At 44.2% G+C, this 13,544-nt stretch overlaps 1 protein-coding gene across 1 annotated transcript; it reads left to right on the forward strand.

The window, feature by feature from the left end:
- The first annotated feature begins 871 nt into the window (after positions 1–871).
- LOC124472378 (probable serine/threonine-protein kinase roco6) lies at positions 872–1,972 on the forward strand. The gene is made up of 2 exons (XM_047027169.1): positions 872–1,297; positions 1,367–1,972. Exons 1-2 carry the CDS (start codon positions 872–874, stop codon positions 1,883–1,885), a joined length of 945 nt encoding a protein of 314 aa, XP_046883125.1. The 3' UTR covers positions 1,886–1,972.
- The last annotated feature ends 11,572 nt before the right edge of the window (positions 1,973–13,544 follow it).

Here is a 13,544-nt window from a genome sequence, read left to right on the forward strand (position 1 = left end):
TGCCACTGCTGAACGAAAGTGTTTCCTCAGATAAAGACCTGTCTAAACTGTGGGAAGTGGACGCCATCAAGCCACTGTTCAACCAGACCATCACAGAGGACAGCCACAGAGGTTAGTTTTGCAGACAGACAGACAGGCAGGCAGACAGACAGGCAGACTGGTACAAACACACAGGAAGGCAGACATAAAGGCAGGCGAACAGACTAGACTTAAATAGAGGCAGGGTTTTTCCTTTGGCAGGGCAGCACAAGGTAAGCTACACTGATATCAGAACAGCGGCAGCCATTTTCAGAGAAAAGACCAGTTAAACGGCTCTGTAGTGCAAATCTGGCTTTGAGGTGTGGCTTCAAAACAGCCACCACTACAGTAGCTTGACAAGCTATGTTTATGTTCAAAGTAACAGGTCCTTTGAGATACACACACACTCTCTGCTTCTCTCTCGCTCTTCATTTCAGTAGGTAACATCTCGGCTCACAAGATACCTATTGGTGAGTACAGAAGGTCAGCTGATTCAATTTCTCAAAAGCAAATTTACATTAAACATTTACATTTACATTAAACATTTAAATAAATCACCATGACTCCCTTGCCACATTAGGTTGGCACCAACTGCCAACGAATGCAAGCCATATTTCCTCACCTGGGATAAGTGCTGTACTAACCAGTAGAGTCCATGCCACTGCACGAGGTGAGCTTTGTTAATAAACTTCTGAGTTTAGTCTTAATTTAACAGATTTTAGTAACAATTATTTTGATATATTCAAGAGGAAGATTAAGGTTACTAAATAATTGAGGGATGACTTGGTAAACCCCAGACAATCAGTAGTGCTGGAAGACTCCAGATAAATATTCAACTTAAAATAATAAAATCATGTTTTTCATTGTCTTCAGTTACATCCATTATTCAAGACCGGACAACAACAGAAGAACCAACTATAAGTACATCTCATATGAACACTTTTCTCCCGGCCACTATCAAAGATTTACCAACTGCAGCTCTGGAGACAGAATCAAAACCACCCACTACAACTGCAGCCAGACCAACATCCACACCAGTCAGACAAACTTCAGCACCAGTCAGGCCTACATCCACACCAGTCAGATTAACATCAACACCAGTCAGACCAACATCAACACCAGCCAGACCAACATCAACACCAGTCAGACCAACATCAGCACCAGTCAGATCAACATCAACACCAGTCAGACCAACATCAACAAAAGTCAGACAAACTTCAGCACCAGTCAGGCCTACATCAACACCAGTCAGAGCAACATCAACACCAGTCAGATCAACATCAACACCAGCCAGACCAATATTAACATCAACACCAGTCAGACCAACATCAACACCAGTCAGACCAACATCAACACCAGCCAGACCAATATTAACATCAACACCAGTCAGACCAACATCAACACCAGTCAGATCAACATCAACACCAGTCAGACCAACATCAGCACCAGTCAGGCCTACATCAACACCAGTCAGATCAACATCAACACCAGTCAGAGCAACATCAACACCAGTCAGACCAACATCAACACCAGTCAGATCAACATCAACACCAGTCAGATCAACATCAACACCAGTCAGACCAACATCAATACCAGCCAGACCAATATTAACATCAACACCAGTCAGACCAACATCAACACCAGTCAGATCAACATCAACACCAGTCAGACTAAAGTCAACACCAGTCAGACCAACATCAACACCAGTCAGACTAACGTCAACACCAGCCAGACCAACACCAGTCAGACCAACATCAACACCAGGGCAACCAGTTGCCTCAACCACTATCACACCAACGACGGCCACAGACTCACCTACCACGTTCCCACCAACTACAGTCACTCTGCTGACCACTGTATCAGCTAGAACAACCACAATGACTCAACCCAGAACAACTCAAATCATTTTAAACACAGACCTACTCACCACTAACCTGGCAACCACAGCACCTGATCCAGCAACCATCACACTCGCCCAACCTGCCAGGACAACATCAAAACCTGCCTTGACAACATCAAAACCTGCCTTGACAACAGCCCAACCTGCCATGACAACAGCCCCACCTGCCGTGACAACAGCCCCACCTGCCGTGACAACAGCCCAACCTGCCATGACAACAGCCCCACCTACCATGACAACAGCCCCACCTGCCGTAACAACAGCCCCACCTGCCGTAACAACAGCCCAATCTGCCATGGCAACAGCCCCACCTGCCACGACAACAGCCCCACCTGCCGTGACAACAGCCCAACCTGCCGTGACAACAGCTCCACCTGCTATGACAACAGCCCCACCTGCCATGACAACAGCCCCACCTGCTATGACAACAGCCCAACCTGCCATGACAACAGCCCCACCTGCCATGGCAACAGCCCCACCTGCCGTAACAACAGCCCAACCTGCCGTGACAACAGCCCGACCTGCCATGACAACAGCCCCATCTGCCGTGACAACAGCCCAACTCTCCATGACAACAGCCCAACTCGCCATGACAACAGCCCAACTTGCCGTGACAACAGCTCAACCAACCACCACAACTATTACAATAACGAGACCACTTACAGCCACAAGCCCACCGCCAAGAACAACTCAAGCGATCACAACCACAGAGTCAATATTTGCAACAACAGCTCTATCCACCTCTAGCGCTCCAGCCACAACTACAACCAGGGTGATCACCAGATCACCTGTCACTGAGAAACCAGGTAAGAATCAGATTCACTTTTCTAATTCAAGATGGGTAAACTAAATATTTTGACAAACAAGAGGAAAGAGTAATTAAAATACTGATGAAAGCAACAAGATATGAATGAAAACTGTGAACTGAGCTGCATGTAATTGACAGGCGGGGATTGCTGCCAATTTACCTCTCACACTGCTACTGAATGTACAGTACCACATGACCTGCTGTGCCTGTTGTGCTGTATGAGCAGGGACTCTCATGACTCTCATCTCACTCACCCTCCCATGACCCTGCCAGAAAGTTGAATAATACTGAATAATAAGTCATTCCATCAGATCAAGTTCAATGTAATTTCTGGATGGACCACAGGCATTGACTCTGAGTCTGGGGGAAGGTGTGTGTGTGTGTGTTTGGATGCAGCCGAGTGTGGAGAGATAGTAGCCATGGAAACGCAGACATTGCCGCTTCTCAAGAGACTGCCTTCGTGGTCTTGGGCAGTAAAGGTTAAAAGTGAATTAAGGCCATACGTTCTGTATTTATCAGTTCTCTATGAGATTACTGAAGCGCTGTGAAGGCTACAGGGAAGGTCACCCAGGTTTGTTTTCCTGCACACAGAGGTGGGTCTCCATGGGTACAAGGCTAAAGAGATGCTGGGTTCAGCTACAGTGTAATACTGCAGTAATGGCTTCTACAAAGAGGAGAGCGAGTTAGAAAATCACAAAAGCAGAATTTAACATGACTCATGAGTAGCATTGGTGAGCTAACATTACTATCCAGTAATGGCCTTTTTTTATATAGGAAGTATCAATTTGAGGTAGATAATTACAAGTGCTCCCCATAACAATATCTAACCTACTAAATTATTTTCTAAGCGTACAGTAATATATCATAAGAGTATGTTGTGTGTGCGCCTGACAGATTTGACCGTATAAGTACATAAAGACGATAGTCTCACTTCTGATGTCCAACAAAGTAGAATGAGAGGACTGTCTTTTCCCCTCAAAGTTTGAATACGAAACTCTGACTGCACTGTAAAACTAAAGGTTGCATCATCAGGTAGAAGTTCATTATCTTTTTCACAGTAGCTGTCCACCACACCCTTATCTAAGGTGTAGAGAAAGAAGGAGCCACTAGGTGGCGATATCTTTACATACAGAAAAAAAAAAAAACACTTGTATCAAGGGATATAGTACTGCCAATGGCGAATGAAAAAATATTTTCATTCGTCTTGTACATAATGTGGCAAAATAATACATAGCAATGTGTACTACATTTACATTACATTTAGTCATTTAGCAGAGGCTCTTATCCACAGCGACTTAGAGTAAGTACAGGGACATTCCCCCCGAAGCAAGTAGGGTGAAGTGCCTTGCCCAAGGACACAACGTCATTTGGCACGGCGGGGAATCGATCCGGCAACCTTCTGATTACTAGCCAGACTCCCTCACCACTCAGCCATCTGACTCCCTCTAGTAAATAGATTTATAATTGTTTATGTTTCCGTTCCCATCAATTCATGCCTGGTCGTATCTATTTGCGCCTAATTGGACAATAATTCCTGTTTAATGCTCTATAGATCAGTTATCATTTGAAATAGAGTGACATACAGCCCTTCTCAGTGCTAATTGTGTGTTTCTCGCTTAGCGCATTGACTCCATTCTTGCTCTACATTTTAAAAGGAAGTAAAAGCTCCTCTCTTTCTCCTTTTGTGAGAGGAAGTTGCTGTATATTTATATGGTAATTGAGTGTCCGTGCACCTGCTATGTAATGATTGTAATCAGGCAGGGTCCGCTGTGTGGCAATGCAGGAGAGGGGGGTGCAGGATGGCAGCTGAGGTGAGAGTAGAGAAGCTTCCTATTGGGTGAGCATCAGAAGGGATCAGAGAGTACCCACGGGCGAGAGTTAGCAGGTGGGGTTGAGCTCCGATGAAAATAGCTGGGCAATGTGGAATTGACGAATGGAATTTTCATTTTTACTCAGAGGGCATACTTTGTTTGAAGATTAGTTGAACTCATTTATATTCTGTGTGAAATAAATGTTTTTTTTCTTTCTGATGGAAGCCTGAATCTGCCATTTGATATGTGACTGAAGAAAGGTTTTGCAAGGCTAAGCGGTTTCTCATTCAAAAGTGTGTGTGTCTCTCGTAACAGAGATTGTAGCCTTGAGGATGAGGCCAATAAAAGCATTTAATGAAAATTATCAACCTAGGTAACAGTCCTGGGCTGAAGTTAACATTGTCATGTATCTCCAATACCCTGTGGTATTTAAACACAACATACCATGTCACTATGATACACGCGTGGAGATAGATGTTTAACATATATGTCCGGGAAAATGGCCTGTTACCATAAAAGAAGAAACGTTGACCTTTCCCCTGACAGGTTGCCCGTGGAGACGACCCGCGTTGCACCACGCGGGGGAGTGGACGGACGATGACCTCACCAGCCCGACCCCAACGACCACCGTCAGCGCCCACAAGCTGCAGCCCTGCGTCCTGGAGCTCTGCAAGTTCTTCTCCCAGTGTCTCTGCCGCTCCTACGGATCCAAGACGAGGATGAGATCAGGGGGCCATTCTCTCCCAGAGTACGTGGCTCTGATCAGGGGCCTTGTTTTGTGATTTGTGATTTTTAACCCTGATTCTACGTTTTGTCTCACAGATATTGTGCCGACAGTCATCTGTGGTACGAGAAACACACCTTTGAGGTGTGCAGGCGGGTCCGAAGAGTTTCCTTCTCTAAAAGTAAGTGGTGATCTGAGGTCAGTTGTCAGGTAGAACTGGTAGAGGAGAATTCCCTGATCTGCTCATCCAGTCGAAGCTATGTCATATATCAAGGAGTTGTAGATTTTTCATGCTTGATGGTACGTGAGTGCCATGATTCCGTAATAGTATCACGTAATCACAAGAACCAAGTCAGTCAAATGAGTTCACTAATCAACTTCAGATGTACAGAGAACAAATGTTCACACCAAAAAACGGGATATTTAATGAGAAGAAGGGGCCAGATTTGGTAGATTACATTTCTCTCTCGAATGTGACGTTCAACTTTGAAAACGTGGATGTGATCGGAGGCGGTTGAAGTGAACCTCACAGCTTTAAACTGTCTCGCACAAAAACCAGACACAATTAACAGCAGATCACAGAACTTGAATCTCTCCCCATCCCCTGTCTCTCTGTCTCCGTCTCTCTCTCTTTCCCCCCCCCCCTCTCTCTCCCCCTTCTCTCTTGACAACGCTTCTATTCATCAGGTCAAAATGGGGGCCTCATTAAAACCACCGGTCCAAAACACATTGAGCTTCCCCATTGAAACGCAGCACTAATAGGCACGCAGGTCAGCTCAGATCAGCCTCTCTGAGAGAGTTTGACAACCAGCGCACGTCAGACCACCCAGGACAGGTTCAGACTCCACAAGGACAGATATGGCCATGTGTCCTTCACCACCGGCCTCCGTCATTAGCCCTTTCGGCAAGCGCTCGGTGGAGAGGGAACGTCGGCCATTTTGTGCCGTGACAAAGTAGGATGGCTATCGGTTGACGGAGTGCTCCTCCTTAGCCCCCCCCCCCCTCCCGCCAACAAAAAAGCATTCATTAATTTGTTAATAGTTGAGGACAACGACAGTAATACTCACTTACCATTGACTGACAATTGTAGTACTTCTTTTACATTTTTGAGGGAAATATAAATAAATCATTAGTCTTATGTGCCCATAAGGAAGCGTTTAGGCGTACCATGTTCCGCAGGCTCCAATACGTTCTTTACACAAACGTTACACAAATAAATGTGTCAACAAATGTTCTAAAAATGACAAGGTAAGCTGAACGTCTGGCTCTCATACCTTTTTTTTCTCCCTCTGACCGCTTTCCCTTCCCCCGTCAGATTTGAAACAGAGGTGCCTTGCGAGAATGTGCAACAAACTGTGACCAGGACGTCAGGAGAAAGAGAGATGAAGAGCGTAGCCAGACACAAAGAGAAGGAGGGGAAGGAAACTCTCAAAGCGCCTCTCTCTCACAAAGAGCTAATCCATGAGATCAACACTTCCGCCATCTACGCCTTTCTAATTGAACCTTCTCTCAATATTGTCTTCTGAATTCCAATAAACATGTTGTTTGATTGTCCCAGACACCTGTGGGAACTATCTGTGTACAGTGTGGCTTTCTTTCACTCTAAACCTGTCGATGAGTCCAAAGAATGAAGTCATGCAGATGGCGTATCCGTCTTCCTAGATACACCTTTTACTGTTCTGAATGTCACAGTATGCAGCTTTAAGGATCCTCTTCAGTGGAAGATTTTCGATATGAGAGAGTACTTCTCTAAATGAGAAACAGGGCATTTGTGGAATAGATCAACAATGGGCTACGATAGATCTTGACCTATGTTAAAAGAGAATTCAATTAACCTCCAAACGATCTCATAGTATGTCGTGTCTCAGTGACCCTAGGGTGTCTATCAGCGGTGCTTTGTAGTTTGTTATCAGGAAACCTAAGCAGGAAGGGATCCATTGAAAGCTTTGGGGGGAAATGTTTATCAGTGATCAGTCACAGCTCCAGTGTTTTTCCGTTCAGCTGCACTGTAAAACAGGACACTGGGATTGCTTTTGGATCAAGATAATGGAAGAGATTACTGCGACCACAATGTCACATCATTGTTATTTTCTTAAATAAGCCTACACTGGCTCAGGCCCCGGCATAAATGTTGTTCATCTTGAAAAGTAACCTTTTCTAATGGCCGTGTTGTGACAGAAGATCTTTAATTTAAAGTTTATTTCCACATAATATCAGTAATCCTTTAAAGGTGCAGCCAGGAACGCTCTTCAGACCTATTAATTCTGTCTGAAACATTTGCCTTAGCCAGACAGAAAAAACTTGAGTAAGTAGATATATTTCTCTATGGGGATCTTTTTAAACTCTTTATGAAATTAGCTGTTTGACAAAATGCATTCTTCACATACTTCCAGCAACGCCTCTGCATCTCCAACCTTCTCTCTCAAGAGGGTTGTGAGCACCTGGTTTAGATAATACCTCTTTGTTTGGTTCAGATCCTCAGAACCACACACAGACAGTGTCTCATTGACTCTCCACTGTCTCAGAAGCCCCTTAATATGAGGGGGAGGGGGGCGGGGGGAGATAACACCAGGTCAACCTTCAGGTCAGACCTGCATCTCCGGGGGAACAGAAATGTGTCTGTAGGGCCCTTGTCTGGCTTTCCCTCCCCGCCCGGCAGTTCTGAGGAGACCCAAGTAAAGACTGACCCCGGACAGGAAGTAGGCTCTGATGCTCTCTTGTTCAGCCGATACCCGATATTCCTTCACTTAAGGACTCTAGACAGACCCTTAAGTCGGCCTCTGGACATAGGAGCTTGTGTGGCCATGATAGAACAAAACAGAGGTAAAATGATTCTAGTTATCTGTTGAGTCTTTGTGCACGGTGACTATGGTCCATAGGAGGTCACATGGACTACGAGGCCTGTTCTCAAAGACAGCCCCGGTTGATCAGGCTCATTAGAGTGGACAGCACTACAATATGGACTTAGGCAACAGTAGATTTAAGGTAAGACTTATTTTGGGACTAGTTGTGATGTTAACTAATGTTTTGTAATGGTGTTTAGCTGTTCTGCAATGATACCATTGCCTATTGGAGTCGCCAAAATATAAAAGCGAGGGCCATTTCAAGATGAAAACTCTTGACAATACATCATATTGTAACTTAAGCTTTTAGGGGAAGAAGAAAAAAAGCTGTGCGAGAGGCCATTTCAAGTGCTGCTTTTATGTGACCTCTTTTTATCTCAACAACCAGAGCCAGACCTGTCTTTGTACACAGACACAAAGATGCAGCAACTTCAGAGCGAATTGACACCAGGCAATTTGAAGAGTGCACTCACTCCTCGAAACAGCCTAAAAATACGCTGCTTTTCGCACTGAGCTGTTTTGAAAGGAAACTTCATGGCTGACATAAGCAATGTGGCGCCGGAGATGGCAGTGATTTGGCTCATATCAAAGGCACTGATCTCCCACTCACTGCTGTAGCTTCGAAAATGCCGTCGTCTTTTTCTTTCCAGGGGCATGAATAATGTTAGCGACGCTTTCAGTCTGCTGGCTGGTGCCAAGCCTAGTTGAGTGACAGGTGGGCAGATCTGTTTGAAGTTGTTAAAAAGATACAAAGGCAGAGAGAAGGTTGCCGACCTGATTTAAAAGCTCTCTAATCAGCACCTAATGAGGGAGTTCAATATTAAAAGTGAAGAGAAAATAACCTTTGAATGGTTTGTTATTCAAGGAAAGAATAGTAGTCCTGATGCATTGAATTTGTTTTGAAAATGTCACTTAATTGTATGCTTTGAGGAGTGAGTGGTGTTTCCAAGGTTGCATCCTTCAAAGGATTTCTGTGGCTGAAAGTTTCTTCTGATTTCTGTGTTAAATATGTACTATTGTCGTGTTTTCTTCAAACGTTCTAGGTAGAAATCATGTTTCTGACGTGGATTTTTATGTTATCTTCGCTACCAACCAGTGAGTGTCCTATTGATTTACAGACACAATGTAGTTGAGTGGATTGTTAAACATACACAAATTGATTTCTATCTCGCAGTCATTTGCATAATAATAGGACCCTTACAGGACCTCAGTCTACTATAAGACAGTCACATGTCTATCCTCTTGTGTGCAGCCATGTCTGGAAACTCCATATTCTGCCCAGCCAACAGTGAACTCAACACAGACGACCTGCTCATAGGTAAGGCCAACATGTGTAAGACATGTCAGTTTAGATGAGTAGCAAATTCCTATGATCTAACCTGGCAACGTAAGTGAACTGGACGTTTGTACAGTGTAAATCCGCTATAGATTTTACCACCATGACAGCTGCTGTAGCGAAGATGTTAATGATGCACTGAAAACATAGACTTGGGTGACACCTGTTCCACATTACTTGACCTGGCAAGGAGTTGTCAACTTCAGAAAGCGAAATTATTTACTGACCCGAGGAAGTGACAATGGAGACTTAACTGACTTTGACTGGGCGGGTTGACATTTGGGGTCGAACAGCCCTGTTGTTTTGATACCAGAGGTAACCCTGGCTGGGGGAAGGTAGGTTTCCTACAGAGAGCTGTGAACTTAATCATTTTCCGCTCCGCACGCCTCACTCTCACACTGAGACGACAGACCAGAGCTTGGCCTATCTAAGATTAAATCTCTCTACCCACCACCTGCTACAAACCAAATTGATTTGCCAGAAGGGGAAAAAAAAGGAACCCCCCATTAAATTCTTCCTCCTATGTCTACAGTATGTTTCTGGGGGGGGTTCTCCCAGTTTGAGTCATTCCTTTTACACGTACAGTTCCATCTCTCTCTATCTCTTCCTGTCTATCTCTCTCAAAAGATTGTCTTGGGATGCGCTTCACATGGCTTCATGCGGTGTTTGATAATTTCCCTGGGCTCCTGAGGTTTGCTCTGAAGCTCAGGTGCGCCGCCCGTCTGTGCCCGCGCCACATGGAGGATTACGGCTGCTCCTGCAGACACCTGGCAGTGGGACACCCTGTAGACGCCATGGATGGGTAGCAATCACACACACCAGTACACTGCCCGTGTTGAACATTCTAGAACAGTGCCGGTGGTGAACATTCTAGAACAGCGCTTGAACTTTCTAGTACAATGCCATGCAAGCATTCAATGTCTTCAAATATTTACAGTTCTGTAACTTTGTAAAATGTGCTTCATTACCAGTTTATTTGTAACCTCTCTCCCCCTCCAGCTGTTGTCATACACACAGAGCATGTTATCAGGCAGTGACGGCTAAATCATGCCGACAGGAACTTCTAACCCTCTCCGAAAACTTCACCTGTGCCGAGGAAAATATCGCTTGTGGTAAAAACAAAGAGAGAATATAAAATATATTCACAAAATATTTCAGCTCTCGCAATGCCAAAGTTTGCATGAATATTCTTCCTGTTGTTCAGATTCGTTTGGCTCGTGTCAGCAGATGTTCTGTGAATGTGACCAGGCTGCTGTTGACTGCATGGCTCAAAGCTCCTATGCCATCTCCATGAGAGGACTGGCAGAATCTTTCTGCTCTGCTCCAAAACAAATAGGTAAAGTAGAAGTTATAGCTCATGTTGAACTGTACTTCAATGCCCCCCCCCCCAGGTGAGTCACAGGTGAGTCATAACTCTTCTGTTTCTGTGTGTTTAAACAGTGTTGCTCACGAATTCCACGGACACAAGGGATGTCTTCAATGAAACAGGTGAGACCTTAATGAACACAGACACCTCAGAACTAGGAAAGAAGAAAGCAGAGAAAAGTCCTGTGCGTCAATAGTCCTGTCAATTTCAGTGCAGGTCACCCAGGTGGTATCTCTGGGGCCCTGATTGGCCAGAAGCATACAGATGACTCACACCTTGGTTGATACGGTCAATTAAAACTGATCTTTTGGGGGGTTTGTGTTGCACTGTGGTCTCAGCCCACACACAACAATATAAGCTACTGCTGGGTTTTTTACAGTGTTTGTATCTGTGACTAATCGCCAGCTTTTAAAATAAACTACCATAGCTACTTCTGCTCAGTTGCAGGTGTTCTGTATACGTGGCTGAAATAGCTAGCAATATCGTTGCCAGATTGAATCATTTAAGAAAGACATATCGAAAGTAAAGTTTGGGCTAGAAATCTTGATTAAAAATGTTTTAGCTTTCTTTGTCCTTCTTTCTTCTAATGTTTTACATTTACATTTAGTCATTTAGCAGACACTCTTATCCAGAGCGACTTACGTAAGTACAGGGACATTCCCCCGAGGCAAGTAGGGCGAAGTGCCTTGCCCAAGGACACAACGTCATTTGTCTCAGCCAGGAATCAAACTGGCCACCTTCAGATTACTAGCCTTCCATTACATTTTCCTTCCAGAAAATGTGTCCATGACTAATTCTGGTACTTCAGATGGGAACTTCCTGTCTTCAAACTCTTCACACCTAGAAGGAGGTAACAACCTGGTCTTTGACCCCAATTCATACTAACTGTAATTGGTTCAAACTCAGGATATGAACCAGGCAACAACAATGTTCTGGAGAACTGTCAGATATTTGTGAGTTTGTAACTATTGGTTGTTTAGTCACCGGTTTATGGGATTCTTATGATTTGCTCTGACTACAGCAATGTCAGAAAGTAATCAGTGGTTTTTACACTGTTGTTGTAATGAATATGTGCTGAACTTCTCATTCCTCCTTAAACAATCAGACGTGTACCAGCTAAAGGACACCTCCATGGGTAATGACACGAATGCTGGTGACACAAATGCTGGTGACCCAGTGACCTCACCGACTGACCTGGCCACCCAACCACCCTTTGAAGGTAAACTCTTAATTGCCTCAGAATTGCTGACTCAAGACAATGGTCCCCCAAGGGCGAAACAGAGTTACAGTACATGGTTTATTTCTGCGACTGTAAAGTCATGGCAGCCAATCAAATGTTATAAAAGTGATTCATGCTGTAATCGCGAGAAGTGGCATAATGAAATGAATTATATGATTCAGGAGCGTGTTATACTGTACGTAAAAGTAGATTTAAAAAAATTGTTATATGGGGTTGGATATGGTAGAGTATTTGACTGCAGATCTAGAGGTTGCAGGTTCAAATCCCCCTCTCACTGCCCTTTGGATGAAATGGTGTGCTAAATGACTACTTTATTGCTGTATTGTGCTGTAGATGAACCAGAGAACAACAGAGAAGGTCTGGCATGGGAGGAAGCAGAGGAGAGAGCAGAAGAAGAAGGTACTTCTTACCTCTCTGCGGGCTTCAGCCTTCAAGGTAGACAAAACGCCTTTAAACTCTCAAGGGTTTTATCTCAAAGTGGTTGTTAAGCAGCATGTGTTGCCACTATATTTAACAGCTGTATACAATATCATATTACATGCCACTATATGGCAAATGTAAGTTGCTTTGGATAGGATTTGTTAAATAAATACATTATCTTTGGTATGGGTTATTAAAATCTGTTCACGTTCCTGGAGCGCCCACGAGCCAGAAACGCTGCCCCTCCCTCCCTCGGTTACAACGCACGCACTCAATCGTAACTAATATATTTTTTAAACGGCTACACAAATGATACATCATTGGAAAGCTACGATTCTTGTGCTTCCATTGAAATAAACCAATTCAAGCTCAACTCGCAACAGTAAGTACAGTCAACGACTTTGTCCGGTAACATTTCCTTCAACATTGCCAGAGAAAAAAGTTTTAACTTACTTACCATTACTTCGGAATGTTCCAGTTATGCACACAACCCATCAAAACCTCATCTGCGTAATTCCCAAAGGTCCAAAGTATCTAACCATGTGAGTAATTGTCCAAACAGTGAATTATATCCACACATAGCCACGATCTTGTTGCTTCATCTCTCCCCCCCCCATTAACTCTGGCAATACCCCATGTGCTAGGTGTTGTGGAGCCTTCAAAATAAAAGTCGATTGCGCAATATGGTTGACAGAATCAGTGTTCTTTGTGCGCCAATCCTGGGAATCAGATAAAGCACTCCAATGTGTTCATGCTTCAGTTTTTGTGTTTCAGTAACACTATTGAGGGATTTAGCTGTTATATATGACCAATTCTGCCTTCCAGCTAATACCTACCACCTCTCTAGGCCTCTTCAGGCCTCTGTTTTCAAAACAAAATCTAGGCGGAAATATAAACTTTCACTTTCCTTGTGTTCAAGCTTCCATTTCTCAACACCAGTAGGACTGACAGGGGTCCTGACAACAAGGAAAATGACTTCAGAGTGTCAGCTTTCAAAAGAGTCCATCATGTACTCCAAATGGTTCAAGAACAGCTGTCAATTTACTTTGGGTATGCTGTTCAGGCATTTTTAGGCACA

The sequence above is a fragment of the Hypomesus transpacificus genome, chromosome 10 (genome assembly GCF_021917145.1).
Source record: "Hypomesus transpacificus isolate Combined female chromosome 10, fHypTra1, whole genome shotgun sequence".
Taxonomy (NCBI): domain Eukaryota; kingdom Metazoa; phylum Chordata; class Actinopteri; order Osmeriformes; family Osmeridae; genus Hypomesus; species Hypomesus transpacificus.

Excerpts from the sequence above, each read along its gene's own strand:
- LOC124472378 (XM_047027169.1), top strand. The coding sequence starts at position 872 with ATGTTTTTCATTGTCTTCAGTTACATCCATTATTCAAGACCGGACAAC. Across the intron at positions 1,298-1,366 it reads TCAACACCAGTCAGATCAAC|ATCAACACCAGCCAGACCAA; the intron begins ATCAACACCAGC and ends AGTCAGACCAAC.